The following is a 22,342-nucleotide window of genomic DNA, read 5'->3' on the forward strand; positions in this document are numbered from 1 at the left end:
TATGGTGTGATTTACCCCCCTGAGTCATTGTCGGAATAGTTCTTTCCAGACTGAGAGCAGACACTTTAAAGACAGACAAAAGTTAACAATGACTCACTGTTTCAGGACCCCTTAAAAACACTCCCGAGTTATAAAATCACACACCCTACTTTCCCTTCATGCTAACACGAGTAACACATGTCTCAGCTGAAGCCATGGGATTTTATTCATTTTGCAGATGAGGTCTGTAATGGGATTTTGAGGTTAGGAGAGCTAAAATGGAGTTACTGAGTTGGAAGAAAAGCTGCTGCCACAGAGAGGGGCTCCTAGTAGAAGTCCTTGATCTTGGGCTCAATCTCAAGTAAAAATTTAATTACTGAATTCCTCCAGAATAAACTGGGCATATTTAGAAACTGTGCTACTGTTACTGAATACACTGAATAAAACTAAGTATGAAGTGACTATAAAGACAGTTAGGGTGAACAGCAGAAAACCTTGCAGCAGAATTTAGCACAGCCTTCTGCCAAAAGCCAATAAAAACACCTATTCTAAAGGCTAGGCTTCATCCTCTAATGAAGGGGCTTTCACAAATATTTTTTTAAGAGTGGGGGGAGACATTAGAGATGCCAATGAATCCTCACAGTTCCGTGTTTGTAGGAATTACATTACTCCTGTATTGTTTGGCACAAGCAGAAGAGACACCATGTCCTTCAGGTTTGCAGGAAATCTGTGACAGATTTTGTAACACAACACTACTGCTGAGGCAGATTAAATTATTGTCAGTGAGGCAAAAATACCAAACTACAGTGTTTAGGCACAATTCTGCCAGTGGAGATACCCAAACACAGTCATTGGTTTGCCATGGGGCCAACTGCTCCCTGCTCCTCTGCCAGAGAACTGCACTGAGCCTTACCTGGCTCCACTCTGAAGGCTTTGAATATTTATCCAGGAAAAATCTATTCCAGGTTAAACACAAGAGAGAGTTCCCAGCAGAGCATCTCAGGCCGTGCAGAACACAAGAAAGAGACAACCTTGCCATTTTTATTTCTTCTGCACATATTTAGATGTTCAAATACAACAAAACAAGCAAGATCAGCTCCCCCTTTACTGCTTGCATGGTCTGCAAGCAGGTCCAAAAGGTCTGGTTTGTAAATGGGTGGGAGACACCCATGCTTCTTCTGACAAAGACTCATAAAGCCAATGAGGAAAGAAAACATCTCCTTTCTCTGCAGATATTCATGTTTTCTCTCTCAATTTTCAAGGTTTATTTTATACTTTACCACTGCCAGATCAAAGCAATTCCTTTTTCCTAACAGATGCCAGTACTATACAAATGTCAACATCAGGCACCATAGAAAGTAATTAGAGGTAAGGAAAAATTATATTCCCACAACATTATCCTCCTGTCATGCTTGTGACAGCCAGGAGGCAGAAAACATGTCTCTAAGGCCTCCCAAGAAATCCTGTGAGGATTCCTGAAATCCTGGATGAGAGTTACAAAAAGAAACAGCAAGAATTGAAATGCTGGATACCAGAGTGGTCTCACAAACCACAAAGCCAACTGTTGTTTGATACATAGCTGCTGCTCACCACCTCTTTCTGAAGACATACCATGAAATGCCATCTCAGATTTGCTGTTGTTATTTTAAGTGATTAAGTATTTCATTATAAATAATGTCCAAGCAAATTGCCAACACTCCCAACCTTCCTAAGGACAATGACAGAGGGATAAGAGCAGTTTGCCCAGGGGTTTTAGGACCGTTTACACATAGAGGGGTGGATGAAACAGGTGTATGCGTTGAACAGAGGAATTCGGTCATGGATCTGCAAGTAAAAGCATGAAGGGGGGAAATAAATATATGGAAAGGCAGCCTTTGCATTCGTGTGGCCCCAAAGAGCACCGTCCTGCAAGGCAAGGGCACTACAAACGGACCATAGCTAACCTGTACGAGACTGAGGAGAACAATGAAGTGCTGCTCATGAGTGCAGGGGTGATTATTTTAGATTTTCACTGCTGGGGTAGCAGGGGTCCTAACATTCAGGCAGCCTCCAGGTACGATCCCAAGGGCTTTCGCTGTAAAAACCAAAAATACTGTGTCCCAAGAGCAGGGAATTCATGATTTCGGGATGCCTGCGCTGAGCACAAAGCCTCTTGCAGCAGCAGCAGCGGCGGTGAGCACTGCAGGCAGGGCTGCCAGGCTGACTCATTCGGGTTAGCGAGACAAGGGCTAATGGTGCCGGTGACCACACCGAGCACAAGGGCGACTGCCACAGGACACAGATCGTCTGCTTCTCGGCTTTCAGTCCCTCTAGAGCACCCTTAGCACGGGGATGCAGCTAGCCCCCAGCAGGCGGGATGCTCCTCTACAGCGGCTGCGCTCGCACCTGCGGCAGCGACAGAATCCAGCTCGGCTCTGTTCCAAGGGGAGCAGAAGATCGTATCAGCTTGCCTCTCCTCCCCTTCCTCTTACGCAATTCAGCATGCGAGGGAGTGACTTGATTTTTTTTTTTCCACTCTCTCAGGGAGTTGGTTTTCACTTCCTGGGCTCGCCGAGCCTTTGTCTCGGCTGGACGCAGCTGAAGGCGCACCTGGGGGTGAAGGCACAGCGGGGCGGCGGGGACAGCCCGCTCCCTCCCGCAGCAGCTGAGCGGAGAGCGCCCAGGTGGGGCCGGGAGCACACGCCTGGGCTCAGGGACGGGGACAGGGGACACCGCGGCTGCCTCGGGGCGAGCCGGAATCCGGAGCGCAGCCTCGGCCACGCTCCGGCTCCCTCTCGCCCCGGGTGGTCATGCACCCGAACGCTGTCCCTCTTAGCTTCATATGTCTTCTCCCTCCCTTTAGGAAAGGACTGAAGTCTTAAGTCAGTGAGAATCGGGGCGCCAAGATGGCCAGAAGGAGTCCGGGTCCGTGGTTTGTGCCCTGGGTCTGCCTGGCGCTGGCGCTGCGCTTGGGCGAAGGGCAGAGGGAAAAACCCTTCGGTGAGATGTGCCTGGAGGACTTCACGGCAGGGCTGCCGGACTGGGTGCTGGACACAGACGCTTCCGTGCAGAATGGAGCCACCTTCTTGTCGTCCCCCATGGTGCACCGGAGCAGGGACTGCATGCGAGCCTGCTGCAAGGACCCCGCTTGTAACCTGGCTCTCGTGGAGCAGGGCCCGCGCTCGGAGGAAGACCGCATCCAGGGCTGCTTTCTCCTCAATTGCCTCTATGAGAAGGCTTTCGTTTGCAGGTTTGCCAGGAAGATCGGCTTTCTCAACTTCTTGAAGAAGGACGTGTACGATTCCTACCTGGCAATGCAGAATCACAGACCCAGTGGTAAGGTGCCCGTAATGGATCCCTGCAAGCCGGGTCTGGAAGAGCATTAATGGTCACTTGGTGCCAGCTCCTCCGGCCATCCTATGAGCATTAATGGTCACTTGGTGCCAGCTCCTCCGGCCATCCTATGAGTAGCAGTGCTGCCAAACACTCGGGGTAGGGTGATGCTAAAGATGGTGTTTCTGCGTTTTCTTCTGCCACAAAGGTTTTTCCCAAACCCCAATGCTCATTTTTAAGATCTGTGCCTCAGTTTACTTGTTAGTAAATGAATAAGGAATCTCTCTTTAACCTGTTTGAAGCAGGTGGAGTGTGTGATTAACCAGTCAGAGATTTTGCTACTTGGCAATGTAGAGAAAAAGGTGTTATTTTTCTTCTCCCTTCCCCTGGGCCTTTGAGGTTGGAAAGTGAAATCTTCTAAAAAGCTACACATCACCAGGTTTTAAAGGGCTGCATTAATCTCTTAATTGCTCAGGGGCTGGAGGCAGGATGCAATCCACTTACCTTTATTTACCAGCAGCCTGGATGGTGAGGTGCGTCTGTACTTCTCTGCTTGTTGGAGCTGTTTCTGCTTGTTGCTGCTGGGAGAGGAGCAGCTGGTCATAACATTTCCCCTTTGGAGGTGGGTTTCTCTTCTGCAATCACTGTTTCCCTGCTCTAAAAGATTGCACCTGGACACAGAGAGCCAGGTGGAAAAGGAACTAATCTGAAGCTGGTCACCTGCCATCTCCAAAGAATTGCAGTGTGCTCAGAAACACTAAAGCCACAGCAGCTTCTCCTTTTGCCCCCTCCTGTTTTGGTTGAAGCCTAAGAAGGCTGGCATGTTTCTAGCCTGGCTGGGTCTTTGGCAACCGTAACCAGTTTATCATTTGTTGGTCCCCGGGCAGGGCTGTTAGGGATATCTCTATGGGTAATCCTCCTCACACCCCCTCCCAGCCCACCTGTGGGAAGGAAAGGATCTGTGAAGATGGCAAGGGGAGCATCCAGGTGGGTGCAAGGGCTTGATGATGTGAGCTGAATAGATCTTTAATCTTCTGCTGGGATGTGCCAGCCTGAGGCCTTGTGGGTGCTGGAAGTGGGAAATGGCCCCAAGCTCCACAATGACCACTTTTCCATCCTGAGTAGCAGTGTGAGGGCTTTGGAGCAGGGCACAACTTCTCTGAAGCGGCCCTTGGGTGTTGCTGGTTTGAACAGCAGTGTGGCAGTGTTTGTCCTCCTAATCCTCTGTCTCTGCTCATGGCTTCCTGCTGGATTTTAGGGCTTTTTGTCAGGGGTCTGACTGTTTCAGTAGTTCTCCCACATCTCTGTTCCAGGCTCAAAAGCCTTTTCACAGGAGCTGCAGTTAGGGAGGAACTGAATGCCACATCGCCAAGACTGGAGGTGGCATGCTGGCAGCTATCTAAACTCCTATATGCCTTGCTGTAGGAGGAAAAGGGAATGCATCATCTCTAGTACATCCTGATTTCACAAGATTAGATTAAAATACAATGAACTCTTGAGCAATTCAGCCTCTTTACCTCTGTGGAGCAGTGCCTCATACAAGAAGACTGCAAAGCCCTTGTCCCTTGGCTGGTCCCAGGACCTGGCATTCCATGTGTGCAGATCTTTAGAAAGTGTCCCAGGGTCACTGACCTCTCTGTGTAACCAGCAGTGGCATGTTTGCTGAAATATGGCACCGAGCTGCAGCACCCCAGATCCTCCCCTGGTGCTCCTTTCACCGATCCTGGCATGGCTGTGGTGGAGCAGGAAGACCCGGGAGGGTTTATCAGTGAGAGGTGAAAAGCGCTCCAGAAATGCAGTTTGGGTGCCTCTCCTTACTCACATGGGGCTTGTGCCTCGGGCTGCTGTGGGTGTAGGAAGGGCTTGGTCTCTTCTAGAGCTGCCTTTGTCTTTCAGAGGTCTCCAGCTGTAGTGACAGACATTGGGCACTCACTGCTGTTATTTGGGTCAGGCTGTAATGTTCGTGCTGTGCTTTTATTGGAAATGTGTTTCCTTCCTCTCTGAATATTTTAGGCATTGTCTTTGATACCAAAAGCTTTTTGAATAACTTTGAATGACACTGGAGGGCTAGCAGGGGAAAGAGACCAAGAGAGTTATGTTACTGGATAAATAACTTAGTCCTCCTCCCTACAGCAGTTGCTGAGATACTTAAAAATGTGGATGTCCATTTTGATTCAGATATAAAGCAAAAAACTCCAGAGCAAAACCCCAAGCCCTTCCAGCCATGATGCTGGAATTGGGTGCATGCAGGACCTGTCTGGACAGGAAGGTGGATGCCTGGCTGTCAGTGAGGGGGAAGAGGGGAGAGGCACAATGGGGCAGGTGCAGGAGCCTGTGGCACTGAGCGTGTCTGCCTGGCAGCATAAGGAAGCTCTACAGCATTTTTCCTTCTGGGCCTTTTAGGGATGCCTGAAGAGGCCGGGTGAAACAAGCATTAAAGGAAACTGGTGTTGGCATGTCAGGTCTTCCTCCCAAAATCTTGGCCCAGGTTTTGGACTGGAGACAGAACTGTGTTGTTTTCCTGCTGTTGCACTGTATCACTGCTAAAACATGAAGTTTTGTGACTACTCTGTATCCAGGTTACTATCAGCCCCCTGATTCTGGCCCTAAGGGTCTGCAGGAAGCTTATCTGCTGCTTCATCATGCATTCCTTTCCTGTATGCCTGCTGTCAGGTGTCCTAGGAGCCTTTACCTGTATCACTCTTTCAACACCCTCTGCAATGATAAGAATTAAATGCATGTTTTTTCTATTGAATAATGAAATACCCAGTGAGTGATTCCAGTAGGTGACATTAAACAAAAAAGTCACAGGTTATAGGACCCATGCTACTACTGCTACTACAGGGAGCAGACCTGTTGAATTAAGAGGTTTATATATGTTTAGGAGGAGACTAGGTAACACTTGAAAGAGAGCACACAGCTGGGGGCTGCTGAATGGACAAATTTAATCTTGGAGTGTTTCTGGAGCCTGATGGAAGAGTATATTCTTGCAGTGCTCTTGCTTCTGTTCAAGCATCCACAATGATGGATGGCAAGTGAACACAGAGACAGGGGAACCTGTTCTAATCCACTCTTGCCACTCTTACATTGTTATGACTTCAGAAAAACCTGTGGGTGCAGTCAACAATGAATACAGCTGAAATCTGGATTCTGCACATCTTCCGAATGTATTTTCAGTGTTTTGCAGAGCAAGAGTTTCTGAGTTCTTCATAAGCTGGTGACAACAGCTTGGCACTGTCTCTTGCCTGTTTCATCTAACATACAGCCTGAAGTCTCTGATGTTATTGTTAAAAGGCACAATCTTCTTAAATGATTCCTGAGCCTGAACTTTGGTGCGAGTTTTCTGCCTGGCTCATCCGGGAGGGGCAGGCTCACCATGCACTTTATTGGTTATAATGGAGCCCAGTGTTTAAGTAACTAGCCCAGCTTATTCTGGTCTAGGCAAACCAGTTTTGGGTGTGAAACTGGCAAATAACCTTCCTGAACCTTTGTCCATTTCTTGAACTGAACCTTTTGTGGTTGTTTTGAAATGCTCAGTGACACTCTCCTACTCCTGTTGAATCCAAGGCTTGTGAGTGGGAGACAGAAAGAACCACAGGGCTCTGATCAGAAATGTCTGCTCCTGCCTCACCATGGAGGGAGATTCACAGGCTAAAACTTTGGTAATGCAATTCAAAAGGAGAGCTCCCCAAGAGTGAAGCTCATCCCTCCTCAAATGTTTGGTCCTATGCTGGTTTCCATTCTGTGGACAACTAAAATGAGCAGCAGTGGTATCACAGCTGGGGCTGGGACAGGTCCCCTTTGGGGGATGCTGTTGAGCCCTGAGCCAGCTGCTCATCCTTAAGCTCAGGCCAGGAGATGGGAATTTGCACAGTCAGTACCAACAGCACAGGTTCAGAGGCTCATGTGTACTGGAAGGGTCCTGGAGGACCAGCTGGTCCAGCTCCCTGCTCAGAGTGGGTGATGAGGGCCTTGCACTCCGCTTGCTGTGAAATGAGTGAGTGTTTGTCGTGCAGCATTTACTGAAGTGGCTACATCATGTCCTGTCTCCAGAGCTCCAGTCTCCTCAAAGAGCCTGGAGGCACAAACCAATCTTCACTAAAATAGCAGAAATACCTGTGGGAGAGTCTTTCCTCTGCCTGCCAAAGCAGATAGGAGTGGTTTCCCACACTCTGAGGAAGGATGAAGGGAACCTAGTGACAGCAGCATCTTATGTTATTCTGAAAATATAATCCATTCAGTCGTACTGTATTGTTTTAGAGAGGTTAAGTTGATCTGCTCTGTGCACCACTTACAAACCATTACAAAAACCACTAGAAACTAATGCTGAGAGCTGCTTGGCTGTGCATGACTTGTTAGAAAACTCTATGACTTTATCATGACTGTATTTGCTGCCCAGCCAGGATGAAGCCCTAAAGAAAGAGCCTGTATTTCTCTTTCTCCATGCACTGCATTGTGTTGCCTTGTTCCCTTTTCTCTCTATCCACCTCAGGCAAATTAATACTGTGGCAACAGTGTCATCCTTCATTACCTCTGCCCATGGAAATGGAGAGTTTTCTAGTGTGGATAGCTGTTAACTTTTGAATGACTTCCCTGGAAGCAATGCAGCAGCAGTTTAACATTTGTTAATGAAGAGAACAAATGTGGGAAGAGCCACACTGCTGCCCACCTTCTTTTGCAGCAGACAGGTTCTGCTGGCTTCTGACACTTGAAATCTCCAAGGCCCTGTGTCTCATGGATGCTGGAATTTGGGTGGCCTCATTTTTGCTCCTGTCTCTGCTCCTGGCCTGGTCAGTGGCATGAGCAGTGGCTTTTGTCCCTGGTGCAAACCACACTTGTCTCGTTTGCAAGTTGCTCCTGCAAAGCAGGAGTCAGCAGAGGGCTGTAAGGGCCCCTCAGTCACCATGAGAAAGCTTTGCTTCTCTTTCTAGTGACAACCTCAAATCATCCTGAGGTATTTTTAAGCATTGCTTTGTAGTCTCGGCTACTCAGGGTGTATCTGCATGAGCTCTGGAATGGAGGAAATCTGGTGTTCTATGGATCTCAAGGGCAAAAGCTAATATCTGAATTCCAGAAGAGAAAAACCTCCAAACTGTGAGCTTTGCAAGTACATTCTGCCATGGGATTTCAATGGTGCCTGCATAGCGAGGTCCCTAGTGGGGTCTCTCCCCCCACTTAGATGCTTATTTTTGAAGCCCTTGTAGAAATGAATATCTTTTAAATTCCAGTTCCCCCATCAATTTTGGTTCAAGCTAACTCATTTGAGGTGAAGCCAGACAAGCCACTGACTGCATGAGCTTTTAAACAAGACATTTTTTAAAAAGCGAAAATCAGGATCTCAGGCATGAATAGAGCATGAGTAATCAAACTTTTTTAAGCAATTTGGAGTCCCTCTATCATGCTTTCCTCTGGAATCATAAAGAAAAGCTACATCCCCTAGTAATGTGTTATATAAACGGGAGAGGAAATTATTGCTGACAATGTGACCCAAGGAGTATGTTTGACAGTAAAAAGCACGCCACAGACAGCATCATAAAGCTTTAACCTCCCTGCTAATTACAGAGTTTTACAGCAGAAACTTTCCATGGTCGAAAGAGCATTATAGCAAAGGTTACTTTCATTTTTCCTACGGGCTTTCAGAGCAAAACAGTGGAGTCTCTGTTGTATGAGCAGTTTGCTGATACTCACTGTGGGTTGGTCAGCACTTGGTTCTGAAGCTCAGGTGGAAAATAGCTGTGTTGCCAGGGAAGGCTTCATGCAGTCAGTGTGGCAGAAATACTCCAAAGTCACTGAACTTTCAGGCATCCTAAGGAGAAAAGAGATAGACTTGAAAACCAAGTCCTTAAGTTCTAGTGAGCATTACTCCTTGGCAGTCACCACAAATAAAGAAATACTCTTGACTCTTCTTCTGGGTGTGAAGAGAGTCAGTAAATTTGGCTAATCAGAGATGGGAACTGGAGAAGTTGCTGACCCATTGAATAGAACTGAGCTTTTACTTGATCATGCAACCCACAACCCAAAGTAGCTGGATGTTTGGCCTGCAATTTTTTGTTTTAAGTGTATGAGCTTACGTATGTCAAGGAAAAAACATGATTTGGAGTCACAAGTTAAGGATCAGCCCCTGTGTTGTTGAAAAACTGGTCTTTTCCTTGTGCAATTGCACCCACCTACTGGGCTCACCCTGGCAGGACAGTGGCAGGGAGTAGGCTGCCTTTCTCCCTGCTGGGCTCCTGGTGTTTGCCTGGCAGGAATGGCAGGAATGTGACCCCTTTCCAGAGCTTGCAGTGGTGTGTACAAGGTGACAAAAGAACTAAGTGGCCTGTTTTAATGTCAGGTTTGTTTGTACGTATGCCTTGTATTAAATGTCCCTTCAGTAGACTGCAGCAAGAGTCAGCAGCTGGGATCTGAATCCAGACACACAGAATTCAAACAGGAAATTAGGAGCAAATCTGCATCAGTGAAAATAATCAGCTAATGGAGTAATTTTCTAAGGGGTTTGGACACTAATCCTCTCCTTCAGTCACAGTCGATAGAACAGTGTAATGGCAGAGTGATTTCTATCTAGCTTACGAGTGATGGTTTGTGCCTTTACAAAAGACTCAGGCTCAGCTGGAACTCTGAGTCTTGGACTTGGTACAGGTGCTACCAGGTGGAGTTTTATGGGCTGAGCAATGCACAAAGCCTGCAATCAGAGACGTTCAGGCCAGAAGGAACTATGAGTCAGGCTCACCGGTGTCATTGTATAGCCTGTTCTTGCTGGCATGGGCAGGGATCAGTTTACATCTCTTGTACTTACAGTCTGGAAAAACATTTAATAGATTGTGGAAGTTGCTGGTAAGATAATCTGTGGAACAGTACAAAATAACAATCTCATGAATGGTTTTTTGTGCTGTTTTGAAAGCGTGTGTGTCAGAGAGTGGGGTGGAAGATGAGCTGGAAGAGAAATATTTCCCATCCAAGTCCCACATTGTATAGCTCTGGCTAAATACACTAATGTAGTGCTTAGAGGTAGTGGGAGGAATGATGGGAGTCAGTTCCACATTCTTCACCACCCACATGAGTCCGTCTTGCCAAGTGAAGGGCAGGCATTGCTCTGTGCTCTTCTGCAAGGATGTGGTCCCACTCTCAGGAACACAATGGCTGTAGCCACAGGGCCACCCCTCTTATGGTGGTTCCTGTGGACAGACGTGCCCAGGGAGCCAGCTGGCTCAAAGAGACTGCCAGAGTGTGTTGTGAACTTATTAAATTAGGGAGGGCACTAATAACAGTACTGATTGCCTGTTGGTTGCTCAGGCTACAAGGGGCACAGCTGTATAAAAATGTTTTCCTTTTAGCAGTCAAAGTCTGGATTGATTTAGCCTGGAAGAATCCCCTTCCCTTGTCTTCCTGTAGTGGAGACAAGGACTGGACCCTTCAGCCTCTTACCCAAGCCTTGTTCTACATTTCTTCTGCAGATGACCACCCTCCAATAGCCCGTGCTGTCAAGGACATGCGGGTACAGCCAGGGGAGCCAGTGATGCTCAGAGGCACAGAGAGCACGGATGACCATGGGATAGTCAGCTATGAATGGAAGCAGATCCTTGGCGACCCCTCTGCGGAGATGAAGGTAGGGAGCTGTAGGGAATAAGCAGCTTGCTCTTGGAACCTGTGTTCTGCACTAGGCTGGTCAGTCAGAGCCCTGACTTAAAGGTCACCTTAAAGCTTGACTTAAAGTTCACCTTTTCCTTCCCTCTTCAAGCCAGTCCATGCAGGAGCCTGTTCCCAAAAACTATGGAGCGGTCCTTGCGGTTGCCCTCCCTGTCTCACACACTATTTAGAAATGTCATTTTTGGCCTCATTAGGTCTCAGGCTCCCTGCACAGGATGCTGTCACAAGCCATCCTGAGCAACACCTGACCTGCCTGGGTGGGAGCAGCTGAGAGGACAGAGCTTCCATGCAAGAGCTGCCTCTGGTCCCAAGATCCTATAGTTAAGTGAAGGGCCTTCTCTTAGTTTTACTCTGTCCACTTCAGTTTATTTCCTCTTCTGTCTCTGAACAATCTGGTCTCGGGCTCTGCTTCTGTTCTCTTGGGGCTTTTCCTGGACTTTGCCTCTCTTTAAATTGTTTTCTTCCTCCTATTTTATCTGAGCTGGAGCAGAGATCCAAGATCTCTGGGGTGTGAACGCTGCCTATTTGCTAGATGTTAAAAGTGAATTGTGGCTTTAGAAGGGCAAATTATTTATTTTAAACTTCTGCAAAATGCTCTGGAAAGCCATGGAGTTGATGCGGAGTTCTTGCAGCACCTTTTGGAAGAATTAGCTAACGAGTACCTGAGGCCCACAAGTGATTTTGAACATCAGCAGTGATGAACTCTAAAGTGCCAAGGGGTCTGTGTAATCCAGCAAGTGCTCCTTTCCTTTTCCCTTTGCCCTAGCCCAACCAAAGCAACTCCCTTGGAGGGGGGGAGCCCCCTAATATTACGCTGGTTTAAACTACATAAAAATTATATATGGCAAGGCTGTGTTCTTTTGAAACCTAATCAAAACCAGAGATAGCATGGTAATGAATGTCCAATTCTATTGTAAATATAGAAGAAAAGTTTGTGTCAATAATATTGTGACAAAATAATTAAATACAGCTACCTTATTCCCTATGAACTAAGCAAATGATTCATAATAGGTTTTGAGTTTTAAAAAGTTAAGTAAAAACTACAAGTATTTCTGTTCTCTCAAAAGAGTTTTATTTTCCCTTGTGCTTTCACAATGCCCCAGACCATGAAGTATCACATTCTGCTTGTGGTACTTGTTATCTCTCTCTCTTGCAGTTGGGCACCAGTCCATGGGTTTGGGAGGATTGTCTAGTCCTGAGACATTTTTCATGCCAGACATCTGCTTGAAGGTTTCCATCCAAGTTCCTTTCTCCCTAATACAGGAACATGGACCTTGCATAGCTTCAGTCACTTCTTCCTTAGTAGTAGTTTTCTCCTACATAAGCCTTTCTTTTGCATTCTCAGAAGCATGAAGAAGATCAGGTAGAAATCTCCAACCTCCAGGTGGGGACTTACGTCTTCCAGCTCACTGTCACGGACACGGCACAGCAGCAAGACTTCACCAACATCACCATCGTGGTGCTGAGCTCTGAGCAGACAGAAGGTGAGCCTAAGCCCACACATATCTACCTGCAGTCCTCGAGCCTGGGTGCTGCTCTGGCATTACTGGTGCTCTTCTCAGAGGGGTGCATGGGAGAAGAGCACAACCAAGAGCCTGGACTTGCATGTCAGCTTTTCCCAGTAATAGCCTGCACTAGTAGTGCAAGGTCTCTGCATTCTTAGTTATCTATTTTGGAGCTTTCGTGGACTCTTGCAGGAGATGATCCCTGCAATAACCACATCTGCTCTGCCTGTCATTGCTCTCTGCTGGGTGACACCAGAGTGGATGAAGCTTGGGGTGCAACTGAGGTTGCAGAACAGGAGAACATGAAAGGTCTTGTTGACTCTTGGTTTTGCTGTGAAGGCCCTTAGCTTGCAGGGTAGGTGGAGTCATCTGCAGGACATCCAATGTATCCCTGGATTTTTTTTTCTTTAATAGCTTTATTTAATGATTACAAGTGTATTAGGAGTAAGGAGTTCTTGGACAAATGGTTGACTAGTAGCTAAACAGGGGATGTCTCCTACCTCAGGTACCATAAAAATATAAGAGCAGCCATGTCAAGTGATGCTAAAGGTCTGACCAAAGTCCAATACACTGCATTCAACAGTGTGCAGAGGTTGGTACTTTGGAAAGAGTGCAAGAACATTACATGCTGTCAGTAAATCTCTACTATGCTTGAGTAATCCCCAAGGATTTTGCAGCTGGGAGATGTTTTTGAGCAGAAGATGGTGTCTTTGTGTTGAATAGCCATGTATGAATCCCTTTTTGGCCTCATGTAATCTTTGAAAAGCAGCAACCTCCTGAAGCCAGGAGTTTCACAGCTTAACTATGAGCTGTGTGGGGATGCAGCTCCTTTTTTTTTTATGGATGTAGCACCTTCTAATTAGATTTTGTGACCCTCCCTTTCATATAAAAAAATTAATTCCATGATTTCCTAGTCTCCTTCTCCATGTTGGTCAAGATTTTATAAATCTTTCAGACATGTCTTTTGGAAGATTTTTGTTTGTCTTCACATATACAAAACAGAAAGTTTTCCAAAGGACTTATCTAACCCAGACCCTTTTGTGTTCTTGATAGAGCACTGTTTGACTCCAAAGAAGGTGGGTTGGTGTCGGGGATCTTTTCCACGCTGGTTTTACAACCCGAGCCTTCAGCAGTGTGAGGAGTTCATTTTTGGTGGCTGCAAGCCCAACAAGAATAACTACTTACGGGAAGAGGAGTGTGAACTTGCCTGCAAGAATGTCAGAGGTGAGTTCTTCAAAAATCCAGCATCCCTCTCTCTCATAGGATTAGGATGACCCTAAGGACAAGTACTGCAGCCTCTTGGCTGATACTGAGTTAGAGCCCAGCAAGCTGAGGAGACTGGGCTAATTGTGGATGGGCAGTCATTGCCTTAAGCTGCCAATGTATCTGAGCCAGCTCCTGAAGCCCTGGACAGTGTCCCTGGTATTCCTCTGGCTGCAGAAGCACTCATCCAGTCTTTGTGTTGCATCTGAAGCCTAAATTCAGAGAGCAGCATCGTGCAGTTGGGTGCCAGAAATGAAGTTAATCTCCCTCATTGCCACCCTCAAGCCACTGAGAACAATTCAGTGCTGCTCAGATAAATGGGCTGAGCCTCTGCCAGGCAGTGCACGGCTTAAGAAGGAGGTTAAAGCCTGGGAAAAGAAAGACAATTTGGAAATGGTCTACCTTGTGGTGGGAAGTTCCCCTGTGCTCCTCCAGGCCTCACATAGGTACAGCTCATCTGGATCTCTGAGTGGTGGGCATCCATATTTCACCTCTGTAATCCAGGGCCTCCTTCCAGAAAATATGCTCTTCTCATGTGATACATGAAGGCAATATAAAGCTGTTCTTAAGCTGAAAAAATGCTGTGGTAAGTTTATTTTATTTTATTTTTCCCCTTGTCTCTTCAGGTTCTGTTGGTGGGCGACAACAGCCAGGTGAGTCTCCCATGGGACAGTGTAATCCTACTGCAAGCCTGGGTTGAGTGTCTCATGTCCATTCCTGTGGCTTTTGATTAGGACTCTGTGGAAAGTGAGGCACTGGAGAGTAATTTCTTTAGTAAGCCTTTCACTTTCATGTCATAGGATAATTTAGGTTGGGGATTACCTCTAGAGGTCATCTGATCCAACCCACTACTGAAAGCAGGCCCAGGTTTGAGTCACATTAGGTTGCTCAGCTCTTTATCCAGTTCAGTTTTGGGTATCTCTTAAAAAGGAGATTTTTACACTGGTCAAACCATGCCAGTGTTTGATGACCCTCATTATAATTTTTTCCCCTTATATTGGATTGCTTTCCCTTGTTGCAACTCCTGTCTGTTGCTGCTCATCCTATTACTCTGCTCCAAAATGAAAGTCTCTTCTACAGTCTCTGTGTTCTCCTCATGTGAGGTCTTGTGCTCCAGGCTCTTGCTGATATTTACTTTAGTATGCCAATGTTTTTTGTCGCTGGGGAGCTGAGAACTGGGCACAGTACTCAGCACTTGGGACCACCTCTAGAGCAAAGAGGCTTGAGGCTTTTGCAGCCCAGTGTGCAGGTTTCAGTTTGGCTTTCCTAATTTAATCCCCCATGCTTGGGCAATGTCTCCATATTCTTCCTGAGTAACTCATTCTTGCTTTTACCTGCTATGTACTTCTTTCTGAGAGGAAACATGGCTGTTTCCAGAGTAATGTTTCCTTTATAAACAGGATTTTTTTTTTATTTTTGGGTTTAGGGTGGCATTGAGAAGAGACTTTTACCAGTCTGCCTTGTTTCTTGTTTGCCAGCCCTATCAGCAGCTTTTAAGTCCTTTGTAAAGCATCTGGCAGGGAGAAGCAATGAATTTTAATGAGCTCTCTGAACTGTTTCTGATGCAGTATGCAATGGGAACTGTCAGGCCCCCTTCTTCAGATGCAAGGATGGTTGCTGCATTGATGCCTATCTGGAGTGTGATGAAACTCCTGACTGTGCTGATGAATCGGATGAGATGTACTGTGAGCAGTGTAAGTACTTGAAGTTCTGGCTCAGACAACTTTACCATCTGCCCAGGAATGGGTCCAATGTAAGTTACAGGTGCTGAGTCAATACTGTTTGATGTCTTCTGTTCTTAACTCCTGACCCTGCACTATCTCTTTCCACAGTATTACTGTTTGCAGGTTCTGCCATGTCCTGTATCTCTGCTGACTGCAAGAGATGACTTTCCTTCTGTGACGTTTCCTGCCTCTTAAATGGGCTTTGGCTCTCTTCTCTGCACCTGTCTGTAAGACTTCACGCCTGCCTTTCTATCCCCTTTCAATATTTTTCTCACTGAATGACCTTACCTGCTCTCTTAGAGGGGGGAAATGGGGAAGGAAACCACTATTTCTCCAAGTCTGTCCAGTGGCACAGTCCCCTTAATATCTTCTTATGCTAATGTAAATGCACCCTATCTCCTCCCTTCTTCCATCCCTCCTCAGCTCTTCTGAATTCCCATAATCTCTTTCCTATGTGTGGGTGTTTGATTGCCTTTTTAGATTTGCAAGCCTATGATGCATCTCTCTCGCCCTCCCGTATATTCTGCACTAGTGCTCTTTTATATTTCTTAAAACCTGGAGTGACTCTTTCCATACTTCTTGATGGAAAACAAAAATAAGACAGCAGCCTTTATTTTCCTGAGTTTTGTCTCTGTGTATGTGAGTTGGAAATTGGGAAGAGTTTCTTGTTACTACATTTTATTTTTCCCATGTTCCTCTCATGGTTTTGAGATACGTAAGAACATCAAATGATATCTCCCTTCCTCTGGCTCGTGATAGCAAAGGAAGGTGCAGGAAAGCCCTGTCTGCCCATGTCTGCATGGACAGAGGCATTTCTTTTCAGCTGGTGAGAAAAGTAACATGAAATGTTTCCCTTGCAGATGCTCGTGAGTTCAACAGACTGCAGAAAATCAACGTCACACATAAGCAAGGTATGTACCATCCAAGCACTTAGGCTGACCTCTGCCAGCTTTTGGTTTTTTCTTCAGTTTGTTGTTCCATGGTAAAACTGCTTCCCTCTATAAATCCAAAACCAGGTGTAGCATCTGGATAGTCCCTGTACTGAAAATGAGCAAGGGCCTGTTCTCTCACCTTAAGGGCAGCTGTTGGCAGCAGGCATTCTCTCTCCTGCCTAAACTTTTTCCATCCAGGTAGGTCTGATGCATGTTGCTTGCTGGGCACAGTACCTGGCCTGTACACAAGCCTGCAGCACAGTTTGCTTTTTTTTTTTTTAAACACTGCCAACCAAAGCAGTGTGGGGGGACACAGCAATGTCTGTGCTTGATCCCATATCTTTGCCTTGTTTATTAAACTGTAGACAGTAGACCTATCACAGGGCTAAAAGAATATATTCCAAGTCACTTAAATGCAGCTGGGTTGTACAGGAGACCTGAGCTGATCTGTGGTTTCTGTGTCCAGGTTCTTCATGTTCCCTTCTGCCTCCCAGGGAGGACAGGTCATTTCCACAGGGGAGTGAATCCAGGGTTTACCATGACTCCTTACTCTGAAGTTCCTTTTTCTGCTTGCTAGTTGGGTTTATGGCAGATGCCAGCTCATCTTTGCATTGCAAATTTGACCAGCTGGCAACTGAGCAGTGGGGACCTGAGAGCCACTGTTCCAGCTATGGATTTCCTCTGCCATGGTGCTTGTGCTCTTTTGTTGTGAGCAGAAAGTTTTGCTGCTCTGGGAAGACACTGCTTGGGCTAAAGCACCTCTGCCTTGCTTTGCCAGGCCACTGTTTGGATTTGCCTGATACTGGACAGTGCACTGAGAGCATCTCCCGCTGGTACTACAACCCCTTCCTGGAGAAATGTGACCCCTTCACCTACGGGGGCTGTGGGGGCAACAGAAACAACTTTGAGCAAGAGGAAGAGTGCATGAAATCATGTTCAGGCATCACAAGTAAGCATACATAGTGAGGGCTGGAGTTTTACTGATCAAGCTGGGAAACCCACTTTGGATTAAGTTCTATGGTCCCAAAGAGGCAGTGCCTTGCGAGCTTTCAGTCAAAGCTGCTCTGCTGTCAAACCCTGGCCATACCCACAGTATGGTCCGTGGGGGATCTACAGCATCTTTCTGCAATGCAGCCTGTCATTTCACAGAGCTGGAAAGCATTTTGGGCACTGATATTCAAAAAGAGACAAAGGAAGATAACAAAACTAGCCAGAGATATATCTGCTTTGAAGAGAATCTAACCTGGTATCTTGGCTCCAGGCCTCCCTAAGTGAGAGGGGAGAGATTGAGAAAATCCTCAATGACACATACTAGCCTGAAGCTTTAAACAAAGCAGGGAAAGGGTTACACTGTATGCTTGGTACATATTGCATTGGAGGCCAACAGGAAGAATACTGCCAAACTGTACCTGCTAAGAGGCAAACTGCCTCCCTCAGCTACACAGGGCCTCACAGCCCACCCTGAGGGCTCAGTGCCATGTTTGTCAAAGAGGGATGCTGTGTGCCTTCAGTCACTTCAGAGCACTGGAAATATGCTCCTCAGAAACCTGTCTTATCCCTTGTTCCCAGCCTTCTTTGTAAAACCTTTTTTCTTCCCTCTATGTTCCAATTCAGAAGCAGATGTCATTGGCCGAAGATGGGAATCATTTGAGTCCCAAACTGCTATGCTAAGTGAGTAACAATTTTTCCCAACCAGTCTTTCTTGTTGCTTCTCCTTGTCCTGAAAAATACTTTGTCTTTCCTTGCAAAGAGTAGCCTTCTCTCCCACACCCCTTTTGAGGCTGGGGGAGCAGTGTGGGACTTGTGGGATGCTGGCAGTGGCAAGAGCTGCTTCTGTGCATTGTGCAGCTGGGGTCCATTTTTTCTTGTGTCTGTGACTCAGTAGCTCTTACAGAGACTCCTGTTTTTCTTTCCATCAACTTGCATGAATGTTCCACTGTCCAACATCAAAAAATGGGAAGTAAAACTCTTCCTAAGGACCAGTTTCACATAAGGACTACTAACTTCTACAAGAAAGAAAGCTCAAGTGGATATGTGAATAATATCAAGTGCTAGACTGTGGGGAAATGTGATGACCCTATACAACCTCTCTACAGCACTAAAAAAGCCCAATGTTACTGAAATACAAATCCTTTTAAAAATGTCACATGAAGGTTATTGTTCTTAAATCCTAGAGATTGATTTAATTTTTAAATTCACACTCAAAAGCATCATGTTTGACTGTTTCCACTGATGAGGCAGGGGTTTGCTTGGTTGGAGAAGTGCCCACAGCCCTGCCAAGAGTACTTTCCCACAAACTCAGCCTATCTTCCATAGCTCGCTCCCTCAGTGTTGTCCCAGCCAGGAGGTGACTTCTGTGACCACCGTTTGGTGGCCTCCCTGTTGAGGTATGGCACAAGGCTGCTGCTGCAGAAGGATTTGATATTCCTAGGGTTGTCTAAGTCATGGAGCAGCCTTTAGAGGGCGTGGTGCATCTGGGAAAGGATGGGAGCTATCACTAGGGAGCCACAGGCTGGCTGTGACTGCAGCTGACATCTTCCTTCTCTGCCGGCTGTGCAGTGGCCACCGTGCTGTCGTGTCGGCTGTTGCCTCTTTGCCGGCACAATTTCTGCAGTGCTTTTGTGCTTGCCTCATCCTGGCCACTCCTGCTGCATCAGAGTTTGTGGAGCATCCCTTCTAACATGTTCTTGTATTCCTGAAGGTGCCTTTGAGGTGGTGATTGCTGTGCTCCTCGGGATCTGCATCATGGTGGTCCTGGTGTTCATTGGCTACTTCTTCCTGAAGAAAAGGAAGAAGAGCAGCCACCGCCGTCAGCCTCCCACTGCTACCAACTCAACCCTCTCCACCACAGAGGACACTGAGCATCTGTTCTACAGCAGTGGCATCAAACCAGTCTGACCTACAGCCTCTCTCTCCAGATCAGCACTGGGGCACTCCCCAAAACTTCTGGGGTTCTGTTTTTAGACACAGATCTGTGCCTGAAGGACTCGTTCTCTGTGAAGACATTTGGAGCATCAGGCCAAGATTTAACTGTGATTTGGCAGTACTAGTATTTGTGATTGTCTAGGCTAAATGGCTGCTCTGCAAAGTGAGGAGCTGGGAGCATTCTGTTGCTCTCTGACATCCATCCATTCCTAACCTCAAACAATCCAGTGAAACTCTGAATTACATCTTTCTTCCTGCTCAAACCTGGGGCACAACTTTGCTCAACTTCCTGAAGGAGTCTGGAACTGGATCTGTGTAGCATTCATGTTGGTGAATGGTGCAAGCTCATCACAGCCCGCAATTTGTTTTCAGTGTCATCTTCTGCCACTCAACTTGTATTTTCCTCCTCTTCAGCAAGGAGCTCTGGCTCTCAGCAGTCTACCTGGTCATGGTGCATCCCTTGAGGTCTGTGGGATTCACATAATCATTCAGACCTGATCCAAGGGCTCTCTGACACTCTCTGGCAGTTCCTGTTTTCAACATGGACAGAAACAGAAATACATGCTTACGTCACTAGGCTTTTTTTTTTAACAAAAAAGCACAGCTAGACATTTTGCTGGCTGGCTGCTGTGTTTTAGTCTCCTGTGTACAGTACATGTTCACCATTTTTCTCTCTGTGAGTTGCCCTGGTTACTTTCCCAGTGAACCCAAACACATTGAGAAAATATCTATTTATTCTCTCATGAAGTAAATGTCCATACTTTTCCTGCTGATTGTGCAGGAAAGCTGCAGCTCTGATTTCACTGCATGTTCCTCTGAGCACACTGCCTGACCTGAGTCCCTGGCATCTCCTAGAGCACAGGAGTGGGCTGGATACCACCAGCTAATATCCACAGGCTTCCTTGCTCCTGCTGGCTTGTCCCTTCTGATGCAAGATGAGCCCAGCCCAGCTCTGGCAGGTCCAAAGCTCATGTCTGGCCGCAAGGCAGCATGTGAAATCCCCACTTTGCCAATGTCCTGTTCCCAGTCCTGGTCCTATATGTTCCCCTGTAGTCCCTTTGCAATGAGATGCTTCTGAGCTTTGTCCTGCATCTGCTGGTCCAGGCTTGTACCTCAGTGAGCTGAGGATTTTTGTTGAGGCAAAAGAAGCTATTTGTGAAGGCCCTGATGTGCTGTCAGCTGTGGGGCTGGCACCAATCCCTAAACTTCCAGTGCATGCTGCTCTTGGAAAACTGCTGTGAAGAGAGAGGAAACCAGTGTGTGTGTGTGTGTGTGTGTGTGTGTAAGGAACATAGCATAAATCTATGTACAGACTTTAGTTTAAATGCTTGGGACTCTCAGGGCCAAGGGCAGAGTGGTTCTGGAGTGCTCTGGTGAAGGCATTCCCAGCTCAGGACATGGCTCAGGTCCTCTCAAGTGCAGTGGCAGGAGAGCTGCCTCCTTGGGCTGATGCCTGGGCTGAAAGGAAAGAAACTGCTGCCCAGAGTCTGCTGGCATTCTGACTGCAGGCCTCTCCCCATCACAGGCATCTGCCTCAGCATTCCTGGGTCAGATTCCTCCTTTTTGTGACCTATCTCGTATCATTTCTTCCATCTCTTTGTTTTTCCCACAGCCTATCGTGGCCTATGCAATAAACCTAATGTCTTGATTTATTTTTTGTGTGCTTACTCTGATAATAAAGAGATGTTTGTCTTATCTGGCTTGGGAGTGGTGTCTGAGGAGCAATGGCCCGCAGAGGGTGCAGGTACAGTTCCCATGCCTGCTATCTCACAGCCTTTCATCTGCCCCAGCTGTGGGAACTCAGGAGAGCTGCTGCAGCAGCAGGCCCCTGGTGTGGGGAGGGCTGCAAGCGGGGGTGCAACATCTGTGGGTACCTGAAGAGGGAACTCCTGCAGGAGGTGTTCTGGGAGAAAGATTATTACCCACTAAGTCACTCAGAGAGCAAGGCAGGGTGTAACCTGAAACTGGGCTCCAGCTGGTCAGACTGGTTTGGGCTTTGGGTCTGAAACCAAAAGCAGACACTATTCTTTAGACAGGAGTTACTCTGTCTTCAGGCCGGTGATCACTCAAGAACTGCCATGTAAAGTCAGCTAAGTGTAACTGGCTAATTGGCAGTGGGTTTGTCCAGCAACCAGGTGGACCTGCCCTGCACCACTGACCCGGCCACCCTGGCTGGGCTCCGAGTGCTGCTTGCAGCAGGAACGCTTTCTGCCCGCACTGCTCTGGGCTCTGGGCTTTGCTCTGGCCTGAGCACGACTCTACAGCAGCCCTGGCATCGTGCCATCTCCAGCCCCTTAGAGGTGTAAGAGCAGACATTTTCTCTCCTGTCCCTTCAAGTGCTGCTCTGGGGGCTCAGCCAGGCCAATGGGGTCACTGCTCCCCTCCCTGCTGTGACCCCTGGCCTGGGAGCGCCACTGAAACCACGAGTGCTGCACTCGTGACAGTCTCCAGAGAGAGGCAGGTACGTGCTTTGCAGGCTCACAGCACACCTTTGTGTCCCCTGGTGTTGGACACAGCCCTGTTGGAGGCTGCAGGTCTGGCCTGGCCCTCCCCGTGAGGCTTCTGGGCCCGCTCCCCCCAGATCCCACCTGCCTTCAGCCCCTGCACCCCCACCTGACACAAGGGCTCCTGCTTCCCAGGAAATCTTAGCTCTTGGAAATTTTCAGATGGGAGCAAGAGCCCAGAGTTTGAAACTTTGCAAAATGGGAATCCCACTTCTCAGGGGCCAGCAGTGAGGGGAGGCTGCCTTCCTGCCTCACTGCCCAAGCAAGAGCAGTGCTCAGTATCAACTGAGCTGCCCCATTGCACTGGCTGTGTCAGACAGGGAGCACGTCCTCCATGTTCCCCAGCTGCCAGGAACATGCAGCTGTCTGAAGCTGCTGGCTGGCTCAGGGCAGGAGGCTCTGAGCTCTGCACCTGCCCCCTGTCCTTGCAGTGTACACAGACAATGCCTTGGTCAGTGTTTTCCAAAGGGTTGTTCCAAGCCTTGAGGAGCCAGGCTCCTGCCAGACCCCAGGAGCTGCCGCCTCACTGAGGGGAAATTCCTGCTCCTTCA

The 22,342-nt window shown here is 47.5% G+C and overlaps 1 protein-coding gene across 1 annotated transcript; it reads left to right on the plus strand.

Moving 5' to 3' along the window:
* The first annotated feature begins 2,547 nt into the window (after positions 1-2,547).
* Positions 2,548-20,962, plus strand: SPINT1 (serine peptidase inhibitor, Kunitz type 1). Its single transcript, XM_054274984.1, has 11 exons — positions 2,548-2,642; positions 2,822-3,294; positions 10,746-10,897; positions 12,284-12,422; positions 13,497-13,667; positions 14,333-14,359; positions 15,275-15,400; positions 16,291-16,341; positions 17,141-17,311; positions 17,977-18,033; positions 19,064-20,962. Exons 2-11 carry the CDS (start codon positions 2,865-2,867, stop codon positions 19,258-19,260), a joined length of 1,521 nt encoding a protein of 506 aa, XP_054130959.1. The 5' UTR covers positions 2,548-2,642; positions 2,822-2,864; the 3' UTR covers positions 19,261-20,962.
* The last annotated feature ends 1,380 nt before the right edge of the window (positions 20,963-22,342 follow it).

This window comes from Melozone crissalis, unplaced genomic scaffold (assembly GCF_028551555.1).
Source record: "Melozone crissalis strain CALT ecotype California unplaced genomic scaffold, PUWL_Pcris_2 ptg000018l_1, whole genome shotgun sequence".
Lineage (NCBI taxonomy): Eukaryota > Metazoa > Chordata > Aves > Passeriformes > Passerellidae > Melozone > Melozone crissalis.

What these genes read in the sequence shown, in the direction of transcription:
- SPINT1 (XM_054274984.1), top strand. Translation starts at nt 2,865, where the DNA reads ATGGCCAGAAGGAGTCCGGGTCCGTGGTTTGTGCCCTGGGTCTGCCTG. An exon ending in ACCCCTCTGCGGAGATGAAG is followed by an intron (nt 10,898 to 12,283) that starts GTAGGGAGCTGT and finishes TTGCATTCTCAG; the next exon opens with AAGCATGAAGAAGATCAGGT. An exon ending in TGGTGGGCGACAACAGCCAG is followed by an intron (nt 14,360 to 15,274) that starts GTGAGTCTCCCA and finishes TTTCTGATGCAG; the next exon opens with TATGCAATGGGAACTGTCAG.